The 16,809-nt window shown below is 42.8% G+C and overlaps 1 protein-coding gene across 4 annotated transcripts in view; it reads left to right on the top strand.

Annotated features, from left to right (window-relative positions):
- Positions 1-898: 898 nt before the first annotated feature.
- The window catches only part of LOC119174706 (uncharacterized), a 47,769-nt gene continuing 31,858 nt past the window's right edge, over positions 899-16,809 (top strand). For 3 of the 4 annotated variants that reach the window (XM_075895223.1, XM_075895222.1, XM_037425739.2), the window contains exons 1-3: positions 899-1,020; positions 8,135-8,437; positions 10,275-10,405. In XM_075895223.1, the coding sequence (XP_075751338.1) occupies positions 1,017-1,020; positions 8,135-8,437; positions 10,275-10,405 (438 nt within the window). In that variant the 5' untranslated portion in view covers positions 899-1,016. The remainder of the gene's footprint in view (positions 1,021-8,134; positions 8,438-10,274; positions 10,406-16,809) is intronic. The other variant, XM_075895221.1, reaches the window with a different exon arrangement.

The raw sequence follows: 16,809 nt of genomic DNA, 5'->3' as shown, positions 1-16,809 counted from the left end.
ACTATTGATGAAAAATAAAACATTATTATTATTATTATTATTATTATTATTACTATTATTATTATTATTATTATTATTAACTATGCTCGACAAGATGATGATAATGATGACGATAAAAACTTTATTGGGGTCGCAATGTGTTGCCCTCGATAGGCACATCACTGCCTTTACCATATCGTCTCATCGCACGGACATATAAAATCATAGAAACGCGCATCGGCCAGCGCTCCCCGTTCCAGCAGACAAACTCCCGTAGCGAAATTTGACGCACAATTTTTGTTGTGTAGGTCACAGTAAGAGTTAAAGCTTCAATTCCTGTGTCTCTCCTTGATATGCGTCCGTGGGCGTATGTGCATTATTCTCTTCTATCAATTGACTACAAGTGTAACACCTGTCCAGGGCGAGTGTCCAAGGTAAGTGCTCAACAGGGGCACTGCGTTTCACCTGACGCGTCCTAAACAACCTAAAATCAGTTTGATATTCTATTACCAATGAGTACATTATTAGTCAAAAGCTTTATGAATACTAAATTGAAGTTTTTTTAGGCTGGAATGGCAAAAACAACCATGCAGCAAGACATTTCTACGCAAATATACAGCTTTAGAAGTCAATCAACCAGTATAGCCTAACTACTAAAATGTAACACATAGCACACGTTAGCCTTTTCAGCAAAAAACAATCACACGTATAGGCAGTTTGTCACAGAAGCAGACGCATGGTATCAGTCCGTCGCCCTCCTGCCGGCCGCACAGTAGCAGACGAACAGGTTATAGGTAGCGCCACCTACGGCGAGCGATTGAACGAGAGCGGGGACACGCGCTCCCATAGGAACCCCGCTATCTGAACAGGTCAGGAGTGTAGTAGGTCATGCAACCAACTACGTCGGTTCTATATTCTATCGGGCAGATGGCGCAACGTGTCAAAGCAGTGGTGGGGGCGCCTTTGCCGGAAGTCGGTGACACTTCCGCTGGGGACTACACCTACAAAATCGAAAAGCTGATGACAAGACAACTGGAATGGGTTCGTAAGCGTTTCTCACGTTTTCTCGCGATATAAAGCGACTGATTCTTGCTAATGGGTGATCCGAATGTGTGGGGCTCGAGCCGAGGGGAATGAGATAATTGGAGATTGTCAGTGAAAGACTTGAAACCTCGTTCCACCCATCGTCGAGCCAGCGGGCCGCCAGCAGCCCGCCGCCGACAAGCTTTGTAGTTTTTCAGGGCCAAAAATATAAGCGATTTGACAGCGCCGCGGATTGTTCACCGCACTCGGTGTGCTCTCGTCCGCTTATATGAAGCAAGATTTTATTTAAATGAACGTTCAGTTGAGCGTCCAGTGTGAGCAAGCGTCGGTAAACGGGGAAAATAAAGCGTGTACTGTTTTTTGTTTGTCCCAGATTCGATTTTTCTCTTTATTTTTCTGCCTGGTCTGTCCGTTCAACAAGAGGAAGTGGGGGGCATAATTGTGTCAACTCAGCTGATAACGAATAGGGGCCACACTGGCGGACGGGTTTGGGTTGTTTTGAGCGGGCGCATCTCCAGCGGGAACGTCGCCTTCTTTCCGTCAACTACGAGTTTGATGTTCACGCGGCTTTTACGCGGCAGCGCTACACGAGCATCGTTGCTATTTTTCTGTTTTCGTGAGCGCCTTAGTAACGTGTACTTTAGTTCAAACGGATTTTGTTCTGCGGCGAACTCATTCTTAGTTCTGTGGGACGAAATGCTTCGACCAAGCCGCATATCGAGCTACGGCGTATATTGTGGCACTCCCGGTTTGACAGGAAGGAGTACTGAGCTGCTTGCCGTGCGTGCAGTTTTCGCGCTATGTTGCACTGATGCGGGCGGACCATAGCACGTTCAAAACATTTCCCCCCCTCTTCGGCGGGGATAAGTGTCGCACAAGGAGAGTCGAAGAAGTTGCAATGCGTCAAGTGTGCCGCGAGCAACGCTTCAACGAGCCAGCCGTTGACGCAGGAACCGAGTAGGCGAAGCGTCTCCATGGAACGACCTTCGAGCTATCTTGCGAAACTCTCGGGGGATGAAAGGAACCACATGCCTATCACCGAACCGATGATGGCTTTCATGGGCGGGGATTAGAAACTCTCGCGGCGTAAATAAGCGCGTGGAAGGAAACCGGAACTGAAAGTGCGGCAAAAAAGTTCCGTGTTTAACGCCAAGACCAAATCCTTGTAGTACTAATTTGACTCCTATTTTACGCCTGATGCGAAGTGTAACGTAGTACTCATCAGGTAGCCTCAAACATTGGGGCGTCCTTCTGCCCCTCTGCTATAATCGAGTGTCATGCGTGACGATCCGTGCTTTAACGGAGTTCGCAGACTGCGCCAAGTTTTCCAGGAAAGGAAGCGCGAGCAAACCGCTTGACGATTACAAATGTCGGGCAAAAATACTCTCTGAAAGGCGCAAATACGAAAATTCCTTTTAGTATAACTTTTATTTACTCAATACTGCAGGTGGAAAGCCCCAGTTTTCGAAGCAAGAAAGTACAAAAAGCATAACGTGGTTATGCATGCATAAGTGGAGGCTTCTTTTTAATAAAAAGCCAAACGTATACTCATTCAACAAAGTAAAGAGTAAATGAAGTGGGATCAACTATGTAGTGGATTTGAAAGCATTGATAGAGTGAAGCCGAATAGGGAAGCTCATTTTACTTTTCAAAAAACTTGATTTAAGTTCTGGCACAGTACGGAGCTGGGGGATGGGCAAGCCCGTGTTTTGAATTCTTAATTGTTTGGAGGCTCTTTGAAAGGTCTTGCAACGCTTCTCCGATTAATCATCAAACTACTACAGTAAATGAGGTTATTGTATTGCTAATACACTGCGCCAAAAATTTTTAGAGTACAATAAGTAACAGCAAGTTAGAGGTTTGTCACATGCTGTAATTGCTTTTTCCATCGTCTTGTTCTGGTGAACTCGCTGGAAGCTAAGCAGGGAGGAGAGATGGCACAGGGGAAACAACCTATGTCACATGCGAGTCATATGAACACTTTCTTTCTTTTTTTCTTTGAACGCGTGACTTGTATTCAGTGTGATAATGAGTGCATATGAGCACGTGCTGTCTTCTAGCGGTGGGCGTTTGCCATGCCTCCCTGTAACTATGCAGCCCAAGATGCTCAAATCAGCCAATGGCTGTGAATTTGGGTATATTGTGCGGTTGTTCGAGTAAATGGCGTCATTTGCAGGGAGAAGATGGAATGATTTTTAGCTGACTTTGAGATTGCAAAGCCTAGGTTGCGTGCTGTGCTGTAATATTTGACCCGCATGTTCTTAGGAGCATTGGCTACTGATTGGTGTTTAGTACTATGCTAAAAAAGCTGTGCAGGGCCCCTTTTAAAAATACAAAAGACTGCATTTATGACTTTTTTACTTATTTATTGATTTATTTAGTAAAATACCTATAGCGTCTTCTTGAAATAAATGGGGGGGGGGGGAGGGGGGATGCTGACAGTCAACCAAAAGCAGGTAAATGAGCAAATATGCATAGACAAGTAGCTAAATACAAGTAAACATCCAGTTGGGTAGACTGCACAATCAAATACAGCCCACTGGGGGAAAGCAAGTTTTTAATTACAATATGAATTCTGCAAAAAGAAGGAAAGTACAGTAGGGGAGATAATAGTGGTGATGTCGTGCAGCAGTCTGTCCTAGTCGTGAATTGTTTTAACCAAAAACGCTGTCCTAAAGAAGTTCGTTCCACAACTTATCTCTCTCATTTTATACCATGATCAACGCATGGGGAGACTTAGTAGGTTATGGGCAAATGATGCTCCCAGTTAATACCTTTGCGATTAAACAGTGAGCAGACCAATTTCAAGCCTAATACTGTTTAATTTTTTTTTTACTGTGAGGTCTTGATAAGGTTAATTCTGCATTAATTCTAATGTAGTCATCACATTCATAGATGGAAATTTAAGAGAATTCTTTTTTTGTTTGTTGGTTTTAAATTAAACTTTGATGATTCGATTTTGGTCTTATCTGTGCCTTGTATACTCACTGAAAATGAAGATTTTGACAATCTTGCTCTTTAAAAAGTTAGTTAAAGTTTCAGAACAAGCTAATGTGTATGCATGATTAGCAAGATATCTAACTAGGAAGAAGGAAGCCGTTGGTTTGGCATGTACAGCCACGTCCACATCTTTGTAGAACGCACAAGCAGCCGACATCGCTCTGCGGGGCGACGCCTTGCGGCAGTTGCGGGCTGTGATGTAGTGTGCCCAGAAGCATACGTGGCCTAATAGACATGGGGACCTGCTTTGCATGACTGGCAATAAAGACAGATGTGCTTGTTGAACCAAGGATTCCAAAAGATGACATGTTTGGACTGATAACACACATCTATTCATGCGCGTTTTATCAGTCCAAACACATCATCTTTTGGAATTGAAATGCCGAAAGTGCCCAGAGGGAGCATGCATTTTTGATTAAACTAGCGCACCTTTGCATTGTCACTTGTGAAAAGCAGGTCAGCATGTCTGTTTGGCTGTGCATGCTCCTGGGCACACCATGTCAGAGCCCGCAAGTGCCGCAAGATGTCGGCCCGCAGAGCAGTACCGGCTGCTCGTGCACTCTACACGAGACGTAGACGCAGCTGTACATCTGTCAGTAATTTGCTTTTTACGTTATCTTGAAACGCCTGTCTCACGGAAAATGTAATGCCATTTATTATGAATAACATAAGGTGAGCATAATGTCATTTTACCTGCCTGCTGTCACTCGAAGAAAATATATATCGCTTCAAAATGGTGTCGATGGCCATAGTCTTTATAAGCCGGGACATGGGAAGAAAATAAAGGTCTAGAGAAAACTTTCATGTGACATGCTGTATCCTTGGAAATAATCTTTATGACTAAAAAGCCGCTAAAACAATATTAGCGCAGCTGTTTTATGGAATTTTCCACAACTGCACGACACAAACGAAGTCAAGGCAAGAGCAAATGGAAAACCTACATGGCCGGTGACATGACAAATGCTGTATATAACAGAGCGTGGGGCACTATTAATACTTCGTCCATGGAAATGATACAGCGGCAGCTAATTTGTGTATTCACCACCTTGATCACCATAGAACATGCTGTCGAGCTATCAACACCCGCATTCAAGGCAACAATGAGAGCAGAGCACAATTGAAACATGGCAGGCGTCCTGCCCGTTCACTCACTGTAGATGAGAGTAGATTTCTTTTAGAAACTTTCACGGGTGCTTTTGCGTGAATAAACCAGCATTTGGTTAATCTAGTAAAATAAACTTGTTTTTGATTTACAAAAGTTATATGTACATAAGTCGATAACCATCAACTTAAAAGTTCCCTGGCGTGAAGAATACACATTGTATCTGAAATTTGATGTGAATGTGTTTCGGGAACTCATTCAGCTGAAATTGTGGTTTTCATCTAATGGGGGGGGGCATATCTTTACTCGTGTGACAGCAAGCAAATTACATATTAAACGAATAACATTAGCTGGAAATTACACTAGCTTTACCATGTGACAGGTGTATTATGATACAGATATGCCTGTTTGTATAAATAGCTACCTTAAAATATTCATGTTTCGACAGATTTATGTTTTGCTGCAATAGACTTTTTAAAATTTCAGGTCATCGAACTACACTAACGTTTCATTTGCGTCCCCGCCTGCCTTTTTACATACTATTTTTTTTTACATTTTCTGAGCTATGCTTAAAGCGCCCTGTGACACAAGTAAAGTGTGTTTTCATTGCTTCTTCTCGAACTTCGGAATGCACCAATATAATTGTGCGAGCGGCAGTACCAAAAACAAAGCTGTTGTAATTTTGTTTCTGTGAAGAAACCACACTGTGTTTAGACTAGAGCATTACACAGTGGCCATTTCTTGCGATCGGAAGTGACACTTCACACCGTCCGAGTGACAACATAGGCCGTTTGTTTTGATCGGTTCGTTGCAGAGAGTTGTGCGTAATATACATACGGCCCCGGATAGGTGACATTATTGTGCACTATAAGATATAAAAGCCCTCTTTATTTTTATTTCCTCAGATATGCCCTGCCGTGGTGGTCTAGTGGCTAAAGTACTTGGCTGCTGGCCCACAGGTTGCGAGATTGAATCCCAGCTACGGTGGTGCATTTTCGATGGAGTTGAAAATGCTGTAGCCCCGTGTGCTCTGATTCGGGTGCACGTTGAAGAACCTCGGGTCGTCGAAATTTCCGGAGCCCTCCACTACGGCGTCTCTCATAATCATATAGCGGTTTTGGGACGTTAAACCCCACATATCAATCATTATTTTTTCATGTACTAAAAGATTCAGGTACTAAGAGAATGCTAGGTGTTCTGCACAAAGGCCACCAGGAGGCGGGTCATCTGGTGAGGTGCTTGGTGATTGGAAAGTGCCTTTAACATCAGTGGGAGAGTGAAGTGCACAAGGAAATGTTTTTTCGCGTCATCTGTCGGATTTTTGAAGGTTGAATGCTAATAACATCCGTTACCGTGTACCGATTTTGATCATTTCTTTTGCGTTTACTTCAGCATTCAGCATTACACTAATTCCAGCATGCAGCTTTACAGAGTCCCTGTAATGTTGTGACCTTACTGGTGTATATTACGTCTCTAGCACTCTTTAAACTGCTTGTTAGGAGACTGGAGGGGGTTCTAAACAAGCTTGGTTAACTGATGATTAGTTTATCTGATGTATTATTCGCCCGAGCAATAGATAAATTTTGAGTAGGGAATGTGCAACGTGCTTGTAAAACCGATACAGAAAAGTTTAGTCGACGTTCCTGTACTCCTTTATTTACCGATTTGTGTGAGTCTTAATGGAGTGAACCCTTATTGAGCATGTAAAAAAATCATGGTGATTATGAACCTCGGGTGATACACGACTCCGTACAAAACCTCCACAACCTGTGGGCACCAATAAAACCCTTAAGCAACCTAAGTATCCCCCTCCCCCAACTCTTAGTTTTCTTTCTAGTGCGTAGCAGTTCAAGGGCCTGGCTTCTCGTTTATTCACTGTCTGAGGTTGCATGGTCTCTCAGTTATTGATACCAGCTTACAGCTAGGCTAACAATGCTGAAAACCAGTGCTAGATCAACTAATAATGTCTAAAATGACATAATCTACAGAAATAAATCAAATCAATCAATCAAATCAAAATTTTATTTTTGCTTCAGGCAATACAGCGCATTGTCACTGCGAAAATAGGGGACCAGAGAAAAGGCTGTGCTTGCACAGCTTGACTTAGCTCTGGTCACCCGTACAGCAGTAGTGACAGGGCAAAACATCTAACAAGTCTATATAGCCACAGTATATACAATGCGATTACCAAAAATAGTTATGTAGACTACGGTGTTCTAATGAAAAAAAAAAAAACATCAATGTATGTTTTAAGTTACAGTCACGTTAGTAAAACTAGCTACTGTAAATATACAAACATGAGTAGTTTTAATACATTTACATAAACAGATCAGTAAGGTTTTGTTTGTAAAGTTAAGAACGTCAACATTTCTTTGTTCTAGTTCATTTAGTGTGGTTGCGAGTACATAATCAAGTTTTTCTTTCCCGTAATGCGAGAAAGGAACGTGGTATGGTGGGAATAATTGCAATAACTTCCTAAAAGTAAAAAAGAAATGCATATGAACCATGCGAGGGGGTATCTGCACTGTCCAAGAGAGTGTGCCCCCGCCTCGGCATGTACACAATCGCCAAAGTGGTGGCAAGCATGAAGGGAATCACCGAGTTGCCCGTGCTGTGCACTTCCGCAGGTTTCTCGGTTGCAGAGGTGCATCAAGTGCGGGATTTAGAACTACACGGAGGACCTACAGAAGCCAACCCTCCTCAAAGACTGCCTCCCATCTTTTCTGCATATGCTGGTTTTGGGACGTTAAGCCCCACATATCAATCAATTCCTTTTTTTTTTTTCTCTCTCTCTCTGCTCTTTCTTTCCCACCTGCTTTTCTACTCCACTTTTTTTGGTTGGGAGAAAAAGCAGAGCACATGCTCTGCTAAGGAAGGCATAGTTGCTCCCCGTTGAGGACAAGTTCACTTGTCAAAATGTTGTCTCATGCTACATGCTCCGTTTAAGCATTCCTTGTCACTTCAACCCTTCATCTTCTTCTGAACTTCTGTCTCATCCTGAACGTGCAGAGGCGCTGAACAGGAGGCGTGCTCGGGTGGCATTCAGCTACCAACCCCAGAACGAGGATGAGCTGCAGTTGGAGGTGTCGGATGTCATTGAGGTGCTCGAGGAGGTTGAGGAAGGCTGGTGGAAGGGCGTGCTCAAGGGCCGCATAGGTGTGTTCCCCTCCAACTTTGTTGTGCTCGAGGACGGAGCCCCCGCCTCTCCACGCGCGGCCTCCACAGCCACTGCCAACAACCAGACCCGCTGGGGAAACTCCGTCACCTCTGACTTCCACTCCGATAAGCCGGAGTCCTCGGGGGACGTCACAGGTGGGCGAAAGCTACTGCTTTTACTAATGTTTGTTGCGTTGACCCTTCATGGTAACCTGCTGTAACGGTCGAGTGGTTGCAGTGCTCAATTTCTGACCCGAATGTCACGGGATCGAATTCCTGCCACGGGGGGCCGCCACATTTTGATGGATGCGAAACGCTAAAGGCTCGCGTATTTAAGTGCACGTTAAAGGTAAAAATTTACAGATGCCACTACCTGGCATCTCTCGTAATCGTATCATAGTTTTGTGACGTAAAACTCCTGATTTCTAACCCTTTCAAAGGTCATGCTGCTAAGATTGAAGACACAAGCTATTTTCCAGCCATGATGCAACACATAGATGGTTACAAAATGCATGAACCCACCCGAATATCTAGATGTATGCTGCATGCAAATTAGAGACCTCTCAGGAGAATGAAGTTGGTCCAAAGTGTCCCATAACTTCAGGCCTTATAATCGTATAGTGTTTTCGATCGTGAAACCGCACGGTTTCTTTTTGATCCTTCCACAGTTGCAAATTTGTTTGCTTAGAGCCTCACCAAAATGAAAATTGATTATACTAGTATTAGTAAATTAATGTTTTGTAATATCAGAAGCAGCACTGTCTGTGCAAGAAAATACTTGGTAAGTGAAGGGAGCAGCAGTGTGGATACCGACTGGATCACGCATTTGAAAATTGCGATTGTGACGCACCAAGTTGTTTTGAAGAACACTTTGATTCACCATTTCAATGTAACAACTCTCGGGGACACACAGGGTGGCACTCGTATGACCACACCACTGGCTTAGCTCTCACAGCACATTCATTGCTGGTGGAAATGAAGGTTGTTAATTTGCCCTTTTCAAAATGCCGCGGCATGTGCGCCATAGTGGAAACACTTGCGGAAAGCTCACAAAACATCTCGTGGTCTCAGTGGCTTTTTTTTTTTTTCTTGCCATACCAGTTGTCCCAGATATTAACAAAACCCTACCAAAGAGGAAGGGGGCAGCTCAGGGAAATGTAAAAGACGCATTGCGCCTGATGATGGGACTTCAGAACAGACTACACAGTGCACTATGAACAAGAACATCGAGGAGAGAACAGATAATATGCACATGCTGCTAACGAGATGCATTTTATTGCAGCAAGTTTTTTTGTGCAATAACTTCTTATTTATTGTGGCTGTTCTTGCACAAGCAGGGCAAGCGTTGAGCTAGACTAGTAACGGCAAGACATATACCACACTAGTCCATGCAGAATGCAGTGTGTTCCTTTCATACTTGACATGCCCCAAATTTTGAGCTACTGACGGTGGTGCATGAAGCATGGCTATGCGCTGTGGGTGTCAAGTTCCTAGATATCGTACTGTGATGCTCAAGAGTGCTAGTTACGTTTTCGGTCATGGTGGTGGCATCTCATTGAGGGGCAAATCCAAACACACCGTGGGTGTATTCTTACTAGAATATTGCAGCACTATCCTTTACGAGGACAGGTCAGAAATGTGCTTGACAGGATGGGTGCACCATGTACCTGCTTGAACTGTAGTGTGCTCTATAGAACTTCAGTTTATCAAAATTTATCTAGAGTCATTACTACAGCTTGCCTCATGATTGCAGTTTAACCTCTTTATAAGACACACGCACTGGAGAGCGATTACTGTATTTTTTATGAGGTGTCTCTTATGAGAAGAGTACCGCATTATTTTTTGAATAACCGCTATTTGAATGTAGGTGTATTAGTGTCCTTTGTAATGGTATTCAACTGGATACTGTGGTCCTCTCATGTAACATCCCGCGATTTCCTCAAATGAAACGTTGCTAACATTGCCTTTTGTCTTTTTTTTTTTGACCCCCCAGGTGACCACTCGCTAGCCTCGTTAGAAATTAAGCCCAAGCCCGTCGCCAAAGGCATCGGATTCGGCAACATCCTGCCGGAGAACCGCATCAAGGTCAAAAGCAAAGTCACTGACTCGCCCAATGACAAACGCGTGAGCTCGGGAGCTACTCTGGTTGCCTTGCTTTAGCACTGGCACACTGCCGCGCATGCTTTTCCTCAAATGGAACTAAATTGCATAAAGCCAAGGCATGACAGAAAATGAAAATGCTATGGGTAAACACTTGGAACGTAGAACGCGGTGGCATTCACTTACTTTTTCCATTACATTATCGTTTCTTGGTTTTCTGTACATTTACATTTCACTCAGTTTCTACTGCAATGGTCTCTTGACTAGCCATGGGATCGAATACAGACAGACAGACAGACAGATGAACTTGCATCCTGGGAAGAAAATTCTTAAGAACCCATTGAGGGCAGCACCTGTGACGGGTTCGGGGACTGAAGGCTTAAGCTTAAGAGAGCCAAGTAAATTGGGGTGACCTAAGGTTAGGCTGTTGTAAGCTTTTACCTCATAGTAGCATGCTTTAAATTAGTAACACTAATTAACATTTAAAAAATGTTTTTCACCTCCTGAAAGAATATTTCTCCATGTAGTTCTTACTTGGGCCTTCACCTTGTAAAATATGAATGCAAAATTGAAAATGGTGCATTTCTTGTCTTGTTAGATCTTCTTGTACAGCCAATATATATATATATTTTTATATACACACCATCTCTGGCTTTTTGGGACTGTTTAGGATATGTGAAATCATTTGAAATATCTGGTAGCCCTCAAAGGGGTACTGACACAAAATTTCCCTGAAGAAATAGCATGCAACATCCATTCTCATCAATATGCATATATTATCTACCAAATCTGAACAGTGAATACAGCTTGAAAGCATAATATATTTAACTTTGAAGTTCACGTGCTTGATCCAGTGCTATACATTGCGCCTTGGTGACACTGACGTCGTATTGACTCGAAGGTAACCTCACACTTGCTCAATATCACCACTGCGGCCGTGCTCGAAGATGCCTGGCTAAAGCGTAACGTCTACTATTTGGTGGCTGCTCTTGAGAACTGATAGGTCTCCAGCAACGTATTGAAGCAAAAAAACTCTTTACCAATGCTTTTGGGTAAAGAGAAATGCATGCATGCAAATAAAAAAAAATGCATGCATTTTTTACTGTCCTCATGAGCTCAAATCAATACTCCACATTGAAAACAGTTTTAAATGCCCCCCAGTACAGTTGTTTGGCATTTTGGCATGTGTGTTGTGTCAAGGTGTAGTGGGTCTGCATATGCATTATTCAAGAATGCACTGCACCCCGCATCACAGGCCCCGTTTCCATTCTTGGTATGCTGCACCACTTGCTAGTATATGTGTGTGCTTGGCTGCATAACACTTCTGCATTGCGGCAAAGCTTACATTTGGAACCACCACTTTGTAGGCTGATTGGCATGCCTGAGTGTTGGTCCGAGGATGCAAGATAAGTTGGCAAAGGCGTTGTCATCGCTTAATAAGTTTCAACCTCTGAAACTGGTGTCAGCAAAGAAAAAGTCAGTACTACTTGATTCAGCCAAAGAAATAGCCAGCAGGGATACATAATCAGCCCATTGCTTCATCATGCCGAGTTTGCTCAAGATACTCGCTGATAACATTCATATTTGAGGTTTGTGCAGATATTTCAAGTAGGTGCATGTGTTGTTTTCAACTAGAGCACTCTGCTTGCATTTGCACATTTTTTAGCGCAATAGCATTAAAGAGCTCGCTTCGCAAAAATGTCGGCGTCGCTATCGGCATCGTTGGTTGTGAGCGAAAAAAATCATCTTTGCATGACCGAACAATCCAAAAAGGTGCAAATAAAATAATGAAAAATTTCGGGTCTGTGTGGGGTCCGAACCGGGTCGTTTGCATGGCAAGCAGGTGTTCTACCACACAACCACGCCTCTGTTTGGGAATGCAGTGAAAATAACTTCCTCTGCTTGGACATGCAGATAAAATAACTTTCATGGTTTACTAAACGTACGCGTCCTGTATACATGCTTCACAATACAGCATGAAATATTGCCGTAATAACGTGTGGAACAAGCGTACATTGCCAGCTGGCGTCAAAACATGTGATTATTGTATTGACTTTGTGGTTTAAAGCCGATAACCCACTACTAAAGGCACACAGGTTACTGCACCTATTCTATCAAGGTTACGTAGTGGGTGCATAGCAAGTTTGAAAAGGTTTAATGCACTAAGCGTTTAAAGTATGCATAGACACAGGATGTCGCTATCGCGTTCAAGTCTTAAAGGTGAATAGAAAAGTCCCCCAATTTTTTGTGTGGTCTTTTTTGTGGCAGCATTTTGCTTTGGTGACCTGCATTATGTTAAAAGGTCACCAAAGACCAGTTTAACACGTAATGCATAGAACAGACAACCGGTGGGTGGTAAGAGCAACAAGATTGTTTCCAAGGGATGGGAAAATCTTTCGTGGAGGGTAGAGAGTAAAATGCAGTGGCAAAATCAAGACATTTTGAACCAGCTTCCACAAAAAGTGTGGAAATGTGTGTGAAATGGAATTGGCTCATGTAGGACAGTGTAAGCTGGAGATCAGAAGGAGAGTACTTCTTCTTGCTGGCTGGAAATTGTGATAATGGTGCATCTGGTTGTAAAGAAAAAAACATTTTAATAGGGGGTGGGGGTGAATTAGAGTCTGCGGTGCACGACAGTGCTTTGTGGGGGTGTACCACTGTACTAAACATAACTAATGAAACTGACAAAAAATAGACCCACCTTATAATTTTAAAACTAGCTTTTTTGCAATGTGGTTTGCCTAACTAATTGCTGCTGGTCGCTCACTGGAAACAGCATATTCACGTGCAGTTTGGTTAACCTGTGGTGTGGAAAATGTGTACTGGGTTCCCTTGATATAAACACACAATATAGACAAGACATAGCGCGGGCCACCAGGACTTCGTCTCCACTTGAAGGACGACAGGTGTCGCGATTAGTTGGGTAAATACGCAGCACAAAGAAGCACGCCTACGATGATAAAAAGGGTCTGCTAAGCCGAGAAGAGCATAAAGGACATATTATTGGTTTCTTAACTGTGTTGTAATGATTATTACTTAAATTGAAACAAACTAAAGTGGACAAAAGCACCCTCTCTGTCATTGAGGTCTGAACCCACAACCTTTGCTCATTTTGCATCACAGATAAAGTATGTCATCACATACGCAAGTGGAAATCATGTATGAATATGGCAAGGCATATTATATAAAGTGATTCCTGTGTCTGCACGTGGCAACAGCTTCACGTCACGCACACCTTGTCCATCTTTGTAGCTATATGGGTGGATCCCTCTGCGTAACAAAGATCTTTTGGAGGACCAAGACACATGGCACGTGGTACGGAGTTAGAGGATGGCAACACTGAAACGAGCATGTCCACGCAATTTTTCCTCACCCGTGTCACTAATAAGCTGCAACTACAGACCTTGAACACTGCTGCAGCCACCGGTGTTGTGTGCCCCCTCTTGTGAATGTCATAGCAGTGCGACCCTCCTAAATTATTAACACGTTACCTCAAGAAATTTCTTAACCCTGTGACCTTCTGAATTACTTTTCCCAAATTAAAGTTTTTCAGTGCTGCATTGAATAAGTACGTTATACAGAGGCAGAAATCGATTACAAAAGCATTTATTTTTTGAGAACATAAAGAAACTATTCAGTGAAGTATGTCAGGCTCCCCTGCAATGCTTGCAGTCAGTTTTCCTTGCAGTATTGTAGTGGAAGCTGTTGTTGAAACATTGCAGCAACATCTGTGCATCAGAACAAAAACTACCAGATGTGTGGACTTGGCTCAAGTCGTCTTTGGTAAAATTGGGACATTTTGTTGCTGACAACTTCAGCCACTCTACGGCAGTGAGTTTTTGAGATGTGAGTGCACATGCTAAACTCTTCGACAGGAGGTAAAGAATTGAGTTGATTTTATTTTGAGATTGATTTTACACTGAAATGCAAAGTGTTGACGTTTTGTGCAGCGTGGTTGCTTTGTTTTGTTCTCATCGTTCATATTTTTTGCACGGTATTGTTAAATTGTTGTTCATCTGTTCAAGACCCATCTCTTAGCTTCAAGGTGCACTGTTCTTCTGCATCGCAATGCACTCTCCCTTCAGTTTTAGGCTAGACATTACATTTAAAAAAAATGGAATTTGATATGGGCCTGGAATTATAGCATGGCAAACTCACTCGCGAGTCAACTCATGAGACTTAGATTGAGCCTTGAGTCCAAGCGAGTTTGGTTGAGGAGAGTTTCAGTGATTCCGAGTCCGAGTGAGCTCTGCATTTTTTGCCAAACTGTAGCCCCGTTCGGTCAACTATTTATATACTCGCGCCTACACACACATACCTCGACGCACTGGCATTTATAGGCCAGCTCAATATTTATTGATTGGCGTGAGTTACACGAGGTGGAGGAGACTTGCCTTGACCCGCTCTTCTCCTCACAAACTTAATCAGTAAGTTTTTGATAAAAATGTCCAATGTAAGTCATCTCTATGAATAAAAATCTTCTTATTTGAATAAATGCACTGATAACTCGTATTTGAAGGTTTGAGATATAAAAGTGCTTAGTAGAGCAATAATTGTGTAAGATATTTGTATTAATGAGCATTGACTCCATTGTTGAAAGATGCACTAATGGACTCATGAGTTGAGTCGCTCAGACTCGGATCGAGCCACGAGTCCGAGTTTATATTTTGGTATGAGTTCGAATAAATCCGGCTCAGAAAAGCTTTAGTGAGTCCAGGTGAGCTCTTCAGGCAAAACATATTTCAGGAGCGAGTCTAAGTGAGCTCCACATTGTTCGCCAACTAATGCCTAGAATTGCGATGAACGCTTTGAGCTCACAGAGGGCACTGAATCTGTGGAATGAACGACATTTTTTCACAGTATGTTGCTAGCAGCAGGAAACCAGGGCTTTCTTGTCAAAAGTTGTTTTCGCAAAAAGAGATTGAAATGTATTGCACTGCAGTACTTCCAGCGTATGAAATTGCTCTGGTAATAATTTGAATATTGAAACATTTGAGACGTCAGTATAAAATATTTTTCTGGCTAAATGTAACACATGCAGAGAACAACAGAAATTTTTTTTCCAACTTGAAAGCAGCTGCCATTGCCTGCAGCGTTGCTCTGGGTGCTATTAATTAATCTTTTTAGTAGTTAGAATTAAAGGGCATGTGTTACCATTCTATTTCACTACTGATTTCTAGGGCAGATTATCTTGCATCACTGCTTCTGTTAATCCAACAAATGTATTGAGCAATGGCTGTGCTTAATTATGCTGCATGAACATGCATAATAGAGGAAGTGAGGCACATGGTTAGTAAGTTTCACTAAATTCTTTAAGAACATACTTAACACTATTATGAATTTCTGTGAACGAAAAGCTAACTTTTTGCTCACCACTTCTTATGAATTTTTCATTCAGAATTCACTGTAGCACCTCTTATGCTGCATTCAACAATGCTTGCGCATATAGATAAAAAAAGTGAATTGACAGTGGATTGCCTCCGCACATCAGCACAAAGACCGTTGAATCGATATCTGCGGACAGGTTGCACCATTGTTGCATCTTCCCACCTAGCATCTGCACCAAATTGGAGGAACTGCACTCATCTCTCCACATCATCAATCCCATCTGCCTTCTGCCACCTCCTTGGTCCCAAACCATGGCCTCCTCTTAACAAAAATTTCATACTTTCAGATTTTCTTTCAACGGGGGTTCAGGCTTTTCAGAAAAAAATTCAGATCTCTTGAGGTGAATATTAATGCGATTTCTGTTGCTTTCTTATATGCACAGTCAGAGACGAAAGTTTGTGGATTGTAGGGAATAATGGAAAGAGCTCACAGCAGTCTTGTGGACGGTGCCATGCAACCTAGCATTGACAAATTATGCTGTAAACTTCGTATCTTGGGTAACTGTGGCACATTTTGCAGTGCCAGGCTAGGCACTGAAACCACAGACATGTTTTACTGGAGCAAGAACGTTCCTCAAACTTTTGCTCTTTACTGTATGCTTTGCTGTTAAATGAGTGCTGAGCTGTTTAACAGACAAAAGAGGTATATTTGACCATATGGAATGTTCAGATTAGCTGCCAGCATTTGGTTACAGGCTTGGCATCGCTGCGTTATGGGATCACGTGCATGTCTGTAAATGCATGCACGTGCTTCTTGCTGCTGAAATTAAAATGCGCTATCTCAGTTTGGGCAAAAAAAAAAAGTTGCGAGAGGTATTTGAGAACAGAGCTTTGGACCACAGGTCGCGGGACCGAATGCCGGCCGTGGTGATCGCATTTTCTATGTAGGTGAAAATGCTTGAGGGCCATGTGCTTAGATTTGGGTGCACGTTGAAGAAACCCCAGGTGGTCGAGATTTCCGGGGCCCTCTACTGCAGTGTCTCTCATAATCATATGGTAGTTTCGGAATTCTAAACCCCAACAATAATAAATTAACAGAGC

This window comes from Rhipicephalus microplus, chromosome 5, assembly GCF_043290135.1.
Source record: "Rhipicephalus microplus isolate Deutch F79 chromosome 5, USDA_Rmic, whole genome shotgun sequence".
In the NCBI taxonomy this organism is placed as follows: domain Eukaryota; kingdom Metazoa; phylum Arthropoda; class Arachnida; order Ixodida; family Ixodidae; genus Rhipicephalus; species Rhipicephalus microplus.
This window is presented reverse-complemented; position numbering and strand designations above follow the sequence as displayed.